Raw genomic sequence first — 16,509 nt, 5'->3', positions numbered from 1 at the left:
CAAAATGTGTGGAGTAGATGTGTGTGCAGCAGCAAGCTTCATGCCTTATTCCTTTATTTCTCATCCAAGAACGTTGAAAAACTGCACATGAAATTTAAAAATTCTCATGGCTGCTTGCGTGTCCAAGTTGAATCAATCATCTTCTCATTTAGGACAAATACTTTAAAATAATCGACGAGCTATTGATGTACACGTTTACTTTCGTGTTACCAGCGTTATAAATAGGAGCCTCCAACTCTTATTTGAAGTCCAGATCAATTACAAAAACCTTTCCTCCATTTAATTTTCTGCAGGTGTTTGAGAAAATGTCTAACTGCGGAGGAAACTGTGGGTGCGGCTCAAGCTGCAAGTGTGGCAGCGGATGCAGGTAAATTCAACCAAAAAATAAGAGGGATATTGGCCTTATTTTCATGGAAATTTTATGTATATGTTGCTTGGTTGTCTTGATCATCTTAGTCTATTATAAAGCAGCTATTTACTTGAAAATATATAGCGGCCATGAGTACTGACAGATTGAATTTTATTTAAGGAAAGATTTTATACACGTGGAGTGCAATAAGACGTTATACTCTTCGATTGATTATTTGATCTATTTGCAGTTGCGGGATGTATCCAGATGTCGAGAAGAGCACAACTGTTACCCTCATTGAAGGGGTTGCGCCAGTAAAGATGTATGCCGTTATATTGACTTAAGATCTTTAATGTTTCAATTTTCCTATATGAAGGGAAATTGAACGATTCAAGAATTTATGATGTGTAGGTACTCTGAAGGATCTGAGAAAAGCTTTGGTGCTGAAGGAGGCCACGGCTGCAAGTGTGGTTCCAACTGCACCTGCGATCCTTGCAACTGTTGATCACAGAAACATTCAGGCCCCGGCTATATATGTTTGAAGACACAAATATTATTATTCTGCAAAGTGTTCAATGAAAATTATATCGTGCAATAAGACAGCCGTTACTTTCAAGTTCATTTGCTGAATTTGTAGGTGCACGGCCCCTATCATGTCTGTTTTGTGTGTTTGTAAACTATATTTATGGTCATGGTTACCGGGGCATGTTGTATGTGTAAAGGAAAGGAGTCCTGGCTTGTAGTGTGTAAGGATTTGATATTTGTGAGAAACTCCTTTATCGTTTATTGGCTGGTAATCCTTTATCCTACTGCTGCATTTTTCTGATACTTTTTCAACTCTGAGTAACTTCTCCGATGAATCTGTTTGCTTCAAGTAAGTGAACAGCAGCATGTATTAAGTTTTACAGCTTCAGTTTACTTCTTATAAGTGGCAGTTCAGATGTGTTTTTGGTATGCGTAGATATGGTTAATTTGATACAGCACTAATCGTTAGAACATATACTTTTAGATCACTTGTAAATATTTGATGGGAGCAAATCACAGTTGAAAGTTTAATTTCTCTCAACTATAAAGAAGATGTTTGTAAGTAATCTATCACTTCAACAAATTTAGTCATTCTCCACATTATAAACGATTACGGCTTAAAAATCATAACAAATCTATACTATCTACTAAAGTCATATAAGAACGAATGCAAAAACATATATTTTTACCATGATTAATCAACATTAACTATGATTTTAATTAAAGCCAAAACATTTGGCATAGTTTTAAAATGGGTAAAATACATCTACCGATATGAACTATCATGTAAATTGCAAAGTAGCCCTTAGACTATGAAATGTATCAAATAGGCCACTGCCGTTTGGAACCGTGACACTAGCTGTTGTCATTTTGTTGATATGACATTGACCATTTCCCCTAGTTGTTGGGATGCAACCCATTAGAATTTTGGGACCAAAATGCCCACAATGGGTAAAAGTAAAACATTTTTCTTGCACAAAGTTTATGTTTGTTTGCAACAACTACCGAAAAAAATTCAATACATTCTTGGCAAAAATTGCAATGTCCACTAGTAGTGGTTCTAGCTCAAAGATATGCATGCTTTTCATGTTGTTGGTCACAACATTATTTCAGTGATTTGTGAGATGTGAATAAAGAAAAATTTGCAATTCAAACGACTTGAACCGAAAATCATCCAAATAGGAAATTTGCACGTTGCGCAAGTTGGAAGGTAAGTACCTTTTTATTGCTTTTTATGATAAATATTTGGATAAATTACAAAAACCTCCTCTGAAGTTTGACATAATTACAAACAACGAAAAGTATTTGTAATTATGCCAAATTTTAGAGGAGATTATTGTAATTTACACTATTTATTTTACATATCAACTAACAGTACAAGAAATCAGATCCAAAACAAATCAAATACACAGTGCATATACAAGAATCTTTGGTGCGAATGCTGCATTCCTTTCAGCATATGTAGCCCTTGATCCTTTCAGACCATTTTTGGCAGGAAGGATATATAACGTTTTGATTTACTCATGCACAGAAGATGGGCTCCCAAGAAATTGTAGAAAATATTTGGAAGATCACAAATGTAGGGCAACAAGTTGTTAAAAGGCCACCTTATCATAAAGTTTCAACAGTTAAAATTGAGAATCATCTAATATTAATATCTTTAACATGCCTCTTCACGCGCAAATCTGCTGTTGGACAAGCTGCGAAACAATACACTGTTACCATCACTGATAGAGCTGCAGTAAAGATGTCTGTCTAGTATATGATAAAAACAAAGCCATTACTCCATCAAAACTTAAGATGACCTTAAATCTTTATTTATTTCTCCGAATTTCCTAAGTGAAGGAAAATGAACCATTAAATAGTTTCTGACCCCTGTAGGTATTCACAGGGATATGAGAGTGCTGACACGCCACGCCTGCAAGTGTGGATCCAATTGCTCATGCGATCGTTGCAAATGTTGATGATGTAACGATTTAGAACCACAGAAGCTAGCACCGATCATTCAACTCAGAAATATTATGTTGTATTCATCGTCTCTTGAGAAAAACTGTGTCTACTTTCTGAATCTTGTATATATACCTCTTGTTTCTTGGTGGACAAAAATGTGAATATGGAGCTCAATCAAAGAGTCGAGCTTAAGAGAGAGAGAGTGAATCGATTGGTGACATCAGATGAAGAGAAAACACAATAAATAGTTGAACTATCCGGCATCATATTTACACGACACAGAGTGAAAATTAAATGCTCGTCGGAGGGAGCACACTTAACGTGATCTATATCCATATATGATCTAAACTATCCCTCAGCAAAAACCGTATTGTGCTATTTACACAAAGAATCCAGAACAAAATTTCATGTGAAGACCTAAGCCAGGGGAGCAAGAAAAGGGCCTCTAAATATGCAACTTAGTAAACTCAGGAAAATATTACCTCTTCCAAGAGTTCATTAAACATCATTTCTTCAACGTCAAGTGCCACACACTCGGATTCCAGCTGGAGGTTCATCCAGCTGCGGTCATGATACAGGTCATGAGCCGCAATACAATCTAGGGACTGCTTTTCATCTGGCTTCAAATTCAGCAGCATGCCAGCTCTTGTGCTGACCTCCTCGATAATGTGGCTTCCCATGGGAAATGGACGGACATGGCAGCTTGACGACAAGGGCTTAGGGTAATATGGGAGTGACATATCATATACCTCAAGTAAAACTTCATCAACTAAATCAAACAGCATTCGATGGTGCCAACAGCCATAGAAGTCTGGCAATCCGGTTAACTGATCTCGTTCATGGGGCCAGCAAGCTTCGACTTTCTCAAATAACTTTGGGCTGAAAAGCTGGTCAGATGTATGCCATGTTACATCAGACAAGTCTCCTGCTATGCCCGATTGATGAAGAAGGTGCCTCACATAATACAAGTCCGAATTGCTCTTCTTGGAATGTCCGCCAAGCATAACACCTTCAGCTACTGTGTCAGGTATTTCACCTTTTTCAGGTTTTAGAGTGATATGGGTTGACGAAGACTTGCTATGGAGGCTTTTGAGATCGTTATAGTCAATTGAAGAATTCAATTCATCAGTAGTGGATCTGGGCTCCAAACCTGAGATGGTAATTAAAAGGGGGGACAAACTATTGATTAATACCCTTGTATTAAGCTTCAAACTTTACTTTGATCGGGAAATTGGACAGTCTAAAACGAATAAATCATAATGCATGGCAGTTAAGCTTCAAAGTATCAATGGTTCGATGAGTAAATGTTAAATACCTTCAGAAATTTGATGGTCTACTTGATAACATTCTGTTTCCTCCAAGCATACATCTGAATCCAAAATGAATCCTTGATCTATAATCTCCTTGGTGACAATGTCTGAATAGTCCAGCTTATCTGCTTCCGCTTTGAGATCATCCAACTTTTCAGTGTTGTCATCGCTTATATGCAACCTTAAGCTTGCATCATCTTCCTTTATTTGCATGCTATTACATCTATGAACTGGTTCATTATGGCATATAGCCTCAGCATTTGCATTTAGAGGCACATTTTCTCTATCGTCCTTAAGGAGAGCTGAACTCCTGTCATTTTCTGTTACAGTTGAGCCATTTCCAGAGAGATCATCACCCAATACCTCAAAATCTGAATTAGAATAATAAGAATCAACATTAGATAGAGAGCCTATCCTTCTGAAGAATACTGTAGCAGGTCCATATTCATTTGCTAATTTCAAGCTGTTAGAAGGTTTCAACTTGGTGTCCATTCGGAAACTGTTCTCAAACAGCTGAGTATATTTATACATTGATTCATTCAAAGACGAACTTCTGCGATGAGAACGTTTTCTGATATCATCTTCCTCGTGTTTTTCACCAATGCTATTGATTATATTTTCGGCCTTTATATCTTGATGTGAAATGCCATTACTTTCATCATCATCAGCTAGTTCACCTGATCTTCTACCCAAATAATCTGAATGAGCCAACCTGGAGGCTTGATTAGCAGCATGAGATTTGTCTTCTCTGGGGAATGACCAAACTTCTCTCTGTTTGTTTTCAAGTTTAATGGGCTTAAGTTTTCTGCTCCGTGACAATTCAGCCAATGGGAAGGATCTTGATTTGCCAAATTTTGCTTTTGAATTCAAACCCAATGCGCTATGGGAGAAATTAACAAAGCTCTCATCAGCATCTTGTAAGTGTCTTATAAGCAACTCCTTGTCTACCTTGAATATCTCCAGAAGATCAGAGTCCTCTTTAGTATCATGTCTCGCTGTATCCATGGGGCTGTACATATCAGATTTTCCTCTGCTTGCCTCTTGATTTCCAGCAGCCTTCATTTGAGTAGTATCTAGTGATTGGGTGGCAAGACTCTCCACATTCCTCGGGAGGAAAAGGATTCGGTGTTTGGAATCCTTGTGTATTTTACCAAAGCCGTCAGCCAGAGATTCCATGTGGTGTATGGAATAAGTTCTCTGCAAATTTGATTTGAAAGAAAAGCCTTCTTCTCCTTGTACATTCTCACTGTCCTTAGAGATCTCTTCGGCAATCAATGCTTTTATGCGTGCTTTGAGAGATCGCTTCTTGGTTGCCCGAGATCTTTTAGTACTCTGATCAACCAAATAAATTTGGGAATTAGTTCTTGAGTCTGTAGAACCAGTTCAATATCCTGATATGTTGAGTTATCAATAACACGAACTTACGATGTATGAACTCTCTTTCTCACTCAAAAGCTTTTCTGCTTCATGAGCATCATGGCGATGTATATATGCAGCGGGAGTCCAATCGCCTGATGACAACCGATGTAGAAAACCATCTGAGAAATGTAGAAGAGGAATCAAACAGTTCTCTTTCTTTTGTCATCCATATTACAATCAACTCACTTTGGAATCTTTTTGAATATAGGATTCCCTCATACCATATTGACCGACCACACAAGCATCAAATAAGTACTGATCAAATAGTGAACGACAAAGCATGAGATACAAGACAAAAAAAAGATGCTCAAACAACGGCTTACATTGATTATGTCTTCGGTCTTCATGTTTGTGGTGTTGGATCATCTTCCTCACGTTAAACTGCCAATGATGATAGTTCAACACATGGACTAATCCCCACATGCAGCCCGGCTGCTTACTATGTGAATCATCATTTGCATGCTTAAACCAGAAATGTTTTCCCATTTACCAAATCCTTTCAAACTGCTACCGATAATCAATTCTTTCCAACCTGTCCAAAATACACGATCACATACATAAACCAATACCAAATGAATGAAAATGTTGCAGTTCATGCAAGGTAAAGGAGAATTACTTGGTATGGGATAAATTTCCTGCTGTGTTTCTTACATTTTAGACCTCAAAAGATTCATTTCTATGTAATCATAAGTAGTTTTGTTTGTTCCAGTAAATTTCTTACGTCTTTGCTAAGCATATCTCAGAATTTACCCTAAGCAGACAACCCCAAAGTACCAGCTGATCAGTCTTACACAAAAACTAGAAAGTCTGTTTCAGATATCTTTTCCAAGGAAAAAAAGCACGAACATCATCATAAAAGAATTACATTTTTTTACCAAAAAATCTCATGATTCTCAGCTCTCAATCAGGTAATCAACCTCTTCGATTGGAACTATTCTCAAGAAAACCACATAAACAGAGAGCAGTCAAGAAAACCAGTTCCAGAATAAAAAATTACACAAAGAACAAAACAAAAATCCTTCTTTTGAAACACAAAAATTCAACTCTAAACAACAAAGATTAAACATAAGACCAAGAATTGAAAACACACACACGCACACAAACACAAACACAAAGCTGATACTGATGGAACACTGAACTGTCAGAAAAAACCCATCACCAAAAACTTCAAACTCAAAGAAAATCAGAGAAAAAAATTTATCTTACCTTATGGGCTGTTGGGAAAAAAGAGAGAAAGCAGGTCCAAGTTTAGATCTTTTTGAATAAGCATGCAAGAAGTTATCAAGCTTGGCGGGTAGACGAGAGAAAATATAACTAGAATAGCAGACAAGAATTGTGCATAAATAGTATAAATTTATTGTTGTGTAAATGCATCTGCTTTAACGTATACGATAAACAAGACTCGGAAAGAGAAAGAGGGTTGATGCTCCTCTCCTCTCTCCTCTCTCTCTAGAAAACGACCGGTAGAAGAAGGCAGGCGCCAACACTTTACCCCGTCAACCCCTCCAATGACTACTGACTATGTAAATAATAATGAAGGAAATTTTCTTATTAACTTCATAGTTCTTGACATTTCTATAATTCTCAGTTTAAAATTTTATATTTTAAATTATTATTTTTATATTTTTTAAATATATTTTTTTTTATCTTGTATTTTGGCTTATCAATTAATTTTATGTGTACTAAATTTACATTGTTTATGCAAGATTATTGCTCCTAGTTGTAATATAAAATATACTTCCTATAATTAAGTTTAATTACACAAATACTTATTATTGTTTTGCAAAATTATAAGAACAGTCCTAGAAGGCTTGACCATATAAATTATCTCCAGGGTGCCGATTTAAGTTTTGGGGGGTTGTCATTATAAATTATAATTACAGTCATGGGATATGTACTTATAATTTTGTAAAGAAATATTTATATAATTAAATTTAATCTAAAGAGTATCAACATCGTTTATCCTGTAAAATAACTTCATCTGTATTAAAGATGAAAAAGACTATGATAGTTGTGATGTTACACCCTCCTACAAAAAATCAACAAATGTGATCTAAAATTGACTTACGAATTATCTTTATAATTATCGATAAAAAAAAATACTATAAGTATCTTGAATCTGAATCCAAGACCTCAGCAGTATAAGCCTAAATTTTGTTGTGTAAGGTAGAACTAATCCGTTGTCAATGATTACTTTTCACGCAACAATATTTCTTCTCGTAAGAATTGCATGGATGCTCAAGGAACCCTATTACATGCACACCACATGTATAAAAATTCCTTTTAAAAATAACAGATAATGTAATTTTTATAAACGTAGTGTGTATATATTAAATAAAATTAAAAAAAAAAAAAAAAAAAAAAGCAATCAGCAGAAAAGCTGAGTGCAAAATGAGAAGTTGTATAGAGAAAATCAAGAGCCTTAAAATATAGTAGTAGCAGTAGAAGTAATAGTTAGTTGGAGGATAACAGTTGGTGGTGCAAATAAAAGGTATGAAGAGTAGGTGATCAAATGAAAGTCAATTGAGACAGTTGTGTTGATGGATTAAGGGAAAGGAGAGTCAGACCAACTAACCTTACTTGTCTTTATCTCATCTCATGCTCCCACAAAAACAATATTATTTATAAGGTTTGGTAAGTAATAAGAGAGTGTTTGGATGAGTTTTTGCTTTTATATGAATTCTAATTTATAAAAATAATAAAATAAAATTTTGTAATGTAAACAAAACTTGAGAGTGCTTTGTAGAAAATTGTGAGAATTAAAATTCAAGGTATTAGGACAAATCACTTTTAAGTGTAACGTACTATAAAAGAAAATGTATTTCCTACATTACTTATGTATAGAATTCAAAAATCATGATACATTAATACTATTATAATAATCAAATAAATTGATGTAAAAGTGTACATATTGACTACTGTTAAAAATACTTGCTATGGTCCTTAATTATAACAAAAATTCATATATATCGTAATAGCATCACCAGTTTCATTATAAAAAGATTCCATTTTTATTACAATAGGGGTGGCGAGCAAGGAAAATTGAGTTTGAGATCAGGTTGTTTCTTTAAAAAGAGATGATGTCAATTTAACTAAACGTTAACTATGAAAGGTTAAAGAAGACAAAATGGGAGAGAATAGGTAGTGGGATGAGTTGAATACAAAAGTCAAGCCAACCATACATCTGTCTAACCGAGGCTTCTCTCCCAGGGGTTACGCAATCTTAGAAATTCCATTTAGGCAGCCCCTCCACTTATTTTAAATTAATTAAATTATGTATGTAGATTTAAGTCATAGTAATAATGACTTTTATTTAATCAGGATAATTATATATACGGAAAATACCAACAGCTGTTGGATAATTATCTATATCATATTGCAAACTAAATTCTGTAGATACACTTGCATAAAAGACTTTTCGATTTACACAAAAATTTACAAGGCATACACAAATATCATATACTTAAATTAAATGATATGGATGGTGTAAAGCAGGTAAAACCAATATAAAGATTTGTGAAGTGTTAAAACAGAACGGGGATTCACATATTTTATATTAGGTCTAATGAAACTTAGCTCGGGGATCATTGACCTTTTTCTATATATGAACGGCTAAGGTTCTATCACGTGAATTTTTCTGTAACTAACTTAAGTATTAGAGAATTTTTGTTTAAGATCTTTCGATGAACTGAATATGTAATACATATTTAAAAGATATATATTTGAAGGTAAAGAATTGCTTTTTTAATTATAAAAGATATTATATCTATAATTTTATCATTGAATCATTATGGTACAATTATATTTTCAAGAAAATTCGAGAATACTAAGGTTTTTATTTTATTTTACGAGAACATAATCTTGCACTAGAATCAATTAATGCGAAAGCAAAAACCAGTGATTTATAAAGAATTATAATCCAATCTCAACACAAAATTGATTAGTCAAATTAATTCTGGTTCCGCCACCAACCCAACAAATGCAACGTGTCTCTTCTGCTTTAGGTTGCCAGCCAAATCCGACCACCTGCAAAATGAAAGATTTTCACCTAATCATCGAATTAAATTTTATTACATCTTTTATTTTAATTAATATATATTAATTAAAATAAAATATATAATATAATTTACAAAAAAAATTGATCCGTGGAATCATAAATTTTAGGGATAATTACATTTACAATCCCTGACATATGGTCTATCTACACAAACCATCCCTATTTTTCACATAATTATAGAAACTACCCCTGACAGTCAAAAAATAAGGGTAGTTTGTGTAATGATACTAACATCTTGAAGGAGTTTGTTTGTAATTTTTCAAAAAAGTAAGGAGTGCTTTGTGTAAGTGATATTAAAATTTTGGTGGATGTATGTGTAATTATGTAAAAAATAAGGATGATTTGTATAAATAAACTATAGGTCAATGAGTATAAATATAATTATCTCTAAGATTTACTATATTGGATAATTGTGATTAAGACAACATTTTATCTTAATCTTAATATATAGTTAGTGATGATGAATGCCTTGGAAGGTGAGTGGGTTATGGGTCTGAGCTTTCAACGTCTAGACCCCACCCATAAAACGTTTTACCATTTCAAAGTTTCGTTTGACAACTTTCTTTAAGCGCAAGTCCTCAATGGAACTTTCAAATATGAATGTCTCATTACGCAGTCAAGACTCTGGGACTGGGACACTGTTTCTAGAGCCTTCAACCTCAAGCCCTTTTTCCTTGCTTTTGAAAGATACAAAGCCAAAAATAAAGATAGCGTGTGTGTGTGTGTTTTAGGTCTTTTTATACGTTTCATCTGATGTTTTGTATTAGTATGGGATAAATATAGATAAGTTGGGTCAAGACTCACACTCAACTGTGTGTTTTGAAAAAATACAAGCAAATATATATATTTTTTGTCGCTTTTCGAATAATAGAAAGTTGAAAATTAGTACAACCATTGTTCCTTTTTCTCCCGATATTTTCTTCCTTCTTTCTTGATATTTTCATACTTGAATGCATGTTCTGTCGTCAGGGAACATAAACTCTATTGCATGAAACTTTTATTTAAATTATTGAATGTTTTGTGAATTGCGATCAATCAAAATGAATTTGTTTCACCACATCAAAAGAGTTAAATATATTAAATATTAAATACTTATTATTTTTAATAATTTAAATTTTTAGATGATATGATGATTTAAAATTGGAAAAACCACACTTCCCACCCCATACAATAGAGGGAGGGGAGTGCACCTACAATTCCGAGCTCTACGGGCTAAGCATATTTTCTCTTGCAATTCAAAATTTTGTGTGTCAAATTCTTTCTCCTTCTCTTTTATCTTTCCTTCTCCCATGTTCTCCAAGAGGGTGCTCAATAGTATTTGGATAATTTTAAGATATTTCAACTAAAATTAATATTTTTGTATTATCAAATAATAATAGTAAAAAATTCATATAAATTGGACGGATTTAATTTTTTTGGAAAATATCTTTCCAATACTAACAAAACTTGTAAGAAACAAACTAAGAATAGAAAAGCTTTGTTTTCAAGAAATTAATTAACTATGTACAAATATATGAACGAGACACACAAACAAATATAACGTAACAATTTTATTTCCTTCACATTTATAACATACCATCATCTATCCAGAAAGGGGGAAAAGACAAAAAAGAAAAGCCATAGTAATGAGATGGGCTTGCTCACAACTTTATTATGCAATAACTCTCAACATATTATAATTATAAACAATAATAATAGATGGTATCATGGTAAAGTTTTGTACAAGAAAAGGGACAACAAAATAGCACTTAAGGTTGGAGGCTAAACACTCACCTATGTAGTCAAAAGAACAAATGGGCTGAGCGCAGCCTTCTTCCTGAAACTGGGCCGAAGATACTAACACTAAGCCCCAAAAGGACCTCATCTTCAATTTTGAGCAAATTTAGAGCAACGCTTGAATGTTGAATCTCCCTAGTGCCTATGCCCTCTCTCTACTCAAGCTGTCGTAGTAAAAGCTTCTATTTTTATGATGGAAAGAATTGTATACAAAATTATAATTTTAAATTGTACTGAAAGTTAGAAGTGTTAAATAAAAAAAAAGTGAAAACGGAAAATTGAAGTTGGAAAGTTTGATTGAAAAAAGAAATTTAATACTTGTATTGTTACGTGGAATATGATCGATGTTTGATTATATGAAATATTTTCTAGTTTTATTTTGTATGAATTTAATACTTTTGTTCGAAATATATATTTCATTAGGGAGATAGGTCTTAGTATTTATAAACTGTTCAAACTCTTAGTTTGTAATCGACGTATAATATGTGTTTATATTATCAGCCCCAAACTAAAGGCTTGGGAGATCTCATGACCATAGATGGCGCCAAATAATTCGGCATGGGACGCTAGTGGTGCCTGTTAGGCAAAGTATTGTCTATTCTGACTTTGTATAAACTTCATAATTTTATTTAAACAAATGCACATAGCGAAGGAGAAAATACTTTTGATAATATATATATGCATCCTACATTAATTACAAACGATAAATTTAAGGGACTTGTAAGCTCCAATATCATTTTTTTGTAATTTTACACTTTTTTAATATAAAATTATTAAATTCTTACTAAATAGTAGTAAAATAATACATCATGAAATATAACACACATTATATCATGTGAAAATTATATTCTTATAATGTTAAGAATCTCGATTTTGTCAATTAAATTAAACCGCCATATGCCGATTTAATCATGAAAAACAGTGTTAGGTACCCAACTCTCTTTAATATATCAAGAATGATTATTGGATGAGTCATGTGCCCTCATAACACCAATCTGGTTTCCCCATTATAAAATTCAACTTTTAATCACTAAAATTCACAATTTCATATGTGGTCAACAATATTCATTCCAAAAACACCTATCATATTATTATTACACCCATCTCACTCCCACTCCCACTCCCACAGAAACACACAGAAATGGCTAACCCAACCTCCTTTTCCAACTTTACCCCTCTCCCATTCCTCTATTTACTCCTCCTTTCTTTCCGTCCTCTCCCCATTTCCTCCCTCAACATCACCGATCTCCTCTCCTCCTACCCTGATCTCTCCGACTTCACATCCCTCCTCGCCACCACCGCCGTCGCCGCCGATCTCTCCGCCCGCTCCTCCATTACCCTCCTAGCCGTCCCCAACGCCTTTCTCCGCACCGCCTCCGCCGAGCCCCGCGCCTCCTCCACCAACCTTGCCGATGTCCTCCGTTACCATGTCCTCCTCGAGTACTTGTCCTTGTCCGACCTCCGCCGCCTGCCTCCCACCGGAAAACTTGTTACTACACTCTTCCAAACCACCGGACGTGCGGCCGCGAATTCAGGCTCCGTGAATATCACTTTCGACTCGTCCTCCGCTACCGTCACTTTCCACTCCCCCGCCTCCAACGCTACGCTGCTGTCCTTGATTAAAACCCTACCCTACAACATATCGATACTGTCGCTTAATTCTCTGTTAATTCCTTACAATCTTGATCTCATGGCTTCCGAAACTCGCCCTCCGCTGGGGCTCAACATCACCAAAGCTCTAATAGACGGCCATAATTTCAATGTAGCGGCGTCGATGCTTGCCGCCTCGGGGGTGGTTTCGGAATTCGAAGCCGATGAGGCCGGCGCAGGGATAACCCTCTTTGTCCCCACGGATGAAGCATTTGCCGATCTGCCTTCATCTGTCAAGTTTCAGTCGTTACCAGCTGATAAAAAGGCGGTTGTGTTGAGATCTCACGTCCTCCATTCTTACTATACACTGGGTTCCCTCCAGGCGATTGTGAACCCGGTGTACCCCACATTAGCCACGGAGCAAAACGGCGCAGGTAGTTTTACCGTGAACATTTCTCGTGTTAACGGGTCAGTGGCGATTGATACTGGAATAGTACAGGCTTCAATTACGCAAACGGTTTTCGATCAGAACCCGGTGTCCATATTTGGGGTGTCTAAAGTGTTGCTTCCTAGAGAGTTTTTTGGGAGGGATCCAATTGAGGTGAACAAGCCTGGCGACGGTGGTAGAGCCATGGCTAGTGCTCAGCCGCCAGATATTGCCCTGTCACCCAGGAATTCTCCTGGTCCTCCAAGTCGTCTATCCTCGCCGCCGGGTCTGGAACTGCGGTCGGGGGCGGCGGGTGAGGCAGTGGGAGTGTTAAGAATACCTTTGGGCTGGTTGTGTACAGTATTGTGTTTTCTACTGCTATAGCTATGAGATTGGTTCTTCAGTTGGAATCGTATCAATTTTTTGTAACACGGAGAAGGGAACTTGATGCTAAGAAGGCAGCCATTTTTCTACTGGATTCATCCCTCATGGAGGTAATCTGAAAATACAAGAAGTAAGAGAGAGAAGAAGAATCGTTCGAACTTGTGTTTATCTGCGAGTAATTTAGGCGAGAGCATACTTATTCGAGATTGATAATTAAATTGTTATGATTATGATTTCTGGGATCTGCATTCCTCTTTTTTTTTTTCCTTCTTTTTCTTGGGGTAAAATGCATTCTTGTTTGTTGTAAAGAACTTGAAGTTTTTTAACTTATTTTCTGTAAAATATAGTGACCAATTTTGCTGTACAAGCCAGTGTAGAACCACATTCAGGTACTGGTACTTTGCCTTTCTGTTCCATTTAATAGATTGCTGGAAAAGCTATGAAGTTGATTGTGTACGATTGTAGTGAATGGCCTTAAAGTTCTCTGTAATCCCAGAACCAAAGAGAAGTTTCTCTTTTGGGAAATGTAAATTCATTGATGAAATGGTGATACAAAACTTACCTAAGGGCTTGCATCATCATCCTATTGCAGTTCATCTCTGTTGGAACAGTTGGTACATTTTTATCTATCATGTCCCTGCCTGTTTCTCTCATTTGTCCATTTTCTCACTTCTTTTTCGTTTAGATTTTTTGCTCTTTCTATTTTGTGTGTGAAAGTCTATTTCTTTAAAATTGATTTTTAGAGGAAACAGATTTAGAATATTTAGGAGGGCAAATATCTTGAAATTGGAGTCAGAATATAAATTATGTATTTAACTCAAGAATTAATGTTAAACATTAATAAACTAAGTAATTAGATTCGACTAGAAGTTTCTTTTAATACTATTTTTCATTCTTTATTTATATTCTGAAAAAATAAAATGCGCCTGCACATTCTAAACTTATAACTTAATATTATTTTTTGTTGTAGTTTTTGTATATCCTTTTTCCATGTCCTTTACTAACTTTTCTACTCCATTCCAGAACTAAAATACTCTTATGCATGACAGGTTTAATTGGACCAAATCAATTATAAGGTATATTTAATATGTTTATCGCGTAATTGATTCATAATGGATCAAATTCGAGTTGAGTTAGAATTTTCAAATTTCATGTACTGATCTCTCTGGCTTCGTCCTTACTCCATTTATCCAAAATCAAAACATTCTCTTACCTAACAAGATAAAAAAAATCTCATCTCTCCTTCAAGAATATTTATAGTCCACTCTTTTTGCCCAACATCTGTGTCTCTGCTACTGAAGAATAACAGTTTGTCCCTCTACAGATCTTGACCCTATTTCAGAAAATAACTCAACAAGTATTTTGGATTTAATTGACATATATTGTATTGGATAATCTTGAAATACATGGAATCCATTTAAATTAGGAAAATGGATGAAACATCACTCAATGGGTATGGGCGACTATGAATGAATTTTCCCTAATAGAAAGAAACATCAACTTACAACTACAGAGAACATACAATATTCTTGGACATAAATTTCAATAGAAAATTTCAAAGTGAAACGCTCATGCCTTACTCGCTTTAAGGGAATCATTTAAGCCAACAGAGTCAAATATTTCCACTCTTGCAATTGTACTATACTCTTAATTTATCCGCTCCACGATACAATAGTCTAATGGTGTCTTATGATTTTAACACATTATAAACAAGTTATAGAGTTCAAAATTCCATAAAAATGAAAACATTCTTCCACTAATGAAACAATTGCACATATGTTATTTTTATATATGTATTTTTTTTAATAAGAAGAATGATACCCTTTTTGTAGGTGCAGAGATACTCCATTATATAACTAAAAATGATAGCCAATAATGTGAATGAATTAAACGAAAAAGTGGGAATAATGGTTAGTTAAATATATATTAAAATGAGAAAATTATTACCATAGTCATCCACTAACACTCGACAGAAAAATGAAGGGACAAAGTGACATAATCTCAATATTCAAACCCGTATATACTCATTAACATACAATGGAATTTGTTGCTATGTAAAGGGTATATTGGTCAATTTGAAAAGAATAATTTGTCAGGTGTCATGGCTTACAGCGAATCGTGTTTGGGAATCTAATGTATATAAATATTATTATACGTCTTCCATATGATTAAGAAATGAAAGTGACTGTCAGTGGTAAAAGCGCTTCTTCGGCTCCTGCAATTAGCGATTTTTACTTATTACTTTCTCTTCATTTAAAGGCTGTAAAATAATCTTACCTTGTTTAATAATTAATTTATAGCAAAAAGGTGCGTCTTCAAAAGGGAATATTTGTTTATTTCTTTTATGTAACCAGCCAATCATTAAAATCAAGTATTAGTATTTTGGTTTTTAGTTTTAAATTTTTTTAATATATATATATATATATATTGTATTAGAAAAAATGCAAGCAACCCCTTGTGATATCACAAATGAGCAAATTACCTCCTTATGAAAAAAATTAAATAGCGATTTACCTCTCTATGTGTATTTACCTCCATGTATAAGGAGGTAAATTGATTCATTTTAAAAAGTATAGAGTGATAAATTGCTATATTTTTTTATAAAAGGTTAATATACCCATTTTTAATATCATAGGGGATGAATTGCTATTCACGCTATTGCATTCTATAAGTACTGAGTGAATTTAGCGAATACATATTTAGAGTCGGTGTCAATAATAAT

The 16,509-nt window shown here is 34.6% G+C and overlaps 3 protein-coding genes across 4 annotated transcripts; 2 read left to right on the top strand and 1 right to left on the bottom strand.

Annotated features, from left to right (window-relative positions):
* Positions 208-1,177, top strand: LOC105170407 (metallothionein-like protein 1). The gene is made up of 3 exons (XM_011091160.2): positions 208-367; positions 600-671; positions 761-1,177. The coding sequence occupies exons 1-3, from the start codon at positions 306-308 to the stop codon at positions 852-854; spliced, it is 228 nt and encodes a 75-aa protein (XP_011089462.1). The 5' UTR covers positions 208-305; the 3' UTR covers positions 855-1,177.
* LOC105170406 (protein TRM32) lies at positions 2,483-7,058 on the bottom strand. 2 transcript variants are annotated; one of them, XM_011091158.2, is made up of 5 exons: positions 6,760-7,058; positions 5,877-6,085; positions 5,560-5,672; positions 4,140-5,466; positions 2,483-3,974 (listed from the first exon to the last, which is right to left on the bottom strand). In XM_011091158.2, the coding sequence occupies exons 2-5, from the start codon at positions 6,037-6,039 to the stop codon at positions 3,292-3,294; spliced, it is 2,286 nt and encodes a 761-aa protein (XP_011089460.1). In that variant the 5' UTR covers positions 6,040-6,085; positions 6,760-7,058; the 3' UTR covers positions 2,483-3,291. The 2 variants fall into 2 exon arrangements, with proteins under 2 accessions (XP_011089460.1, XP_011089461.1); XM_011091159.2 differs by having other exon boundaries at positions 5,560-5,645.
* Positions 12,488-14,353, top strand: LOC105170405 (fasciclin-like arabinogalactan protein 4). Its single transcript, XM_011091157.2, has one exon. The coding sequence runs from the start codon at positions 12,528-12,530 to the stop codon at positions 13,785-13,787; it is 1,260 nt and encodes a 419-aa protein (XP_011089459.1). The 5' UTR covers positions 12,488-12,527; the 3' UTR covers positions 13,788-14,353.

This window comes from Sesamum indicum, linkage group LG9 (genome assembly GCF_000512975.1).
Source record: "Sesamum indicum cultivar Zhongzhi No. 13 linkage group LG9, S_indicum_v1.0, whole genome shotgun sequence".
NCBI lineage: Eukaryota > Viridiplantae > Streptophyta > Magnoliopsida > Lamiales > Pedaliaceae > Sesamum > Sesamum indicum.
Note: the sequence above shows the minus strand (reverse complement) of the source record. Positions and strands in the feature narration are given on the sequence as shown.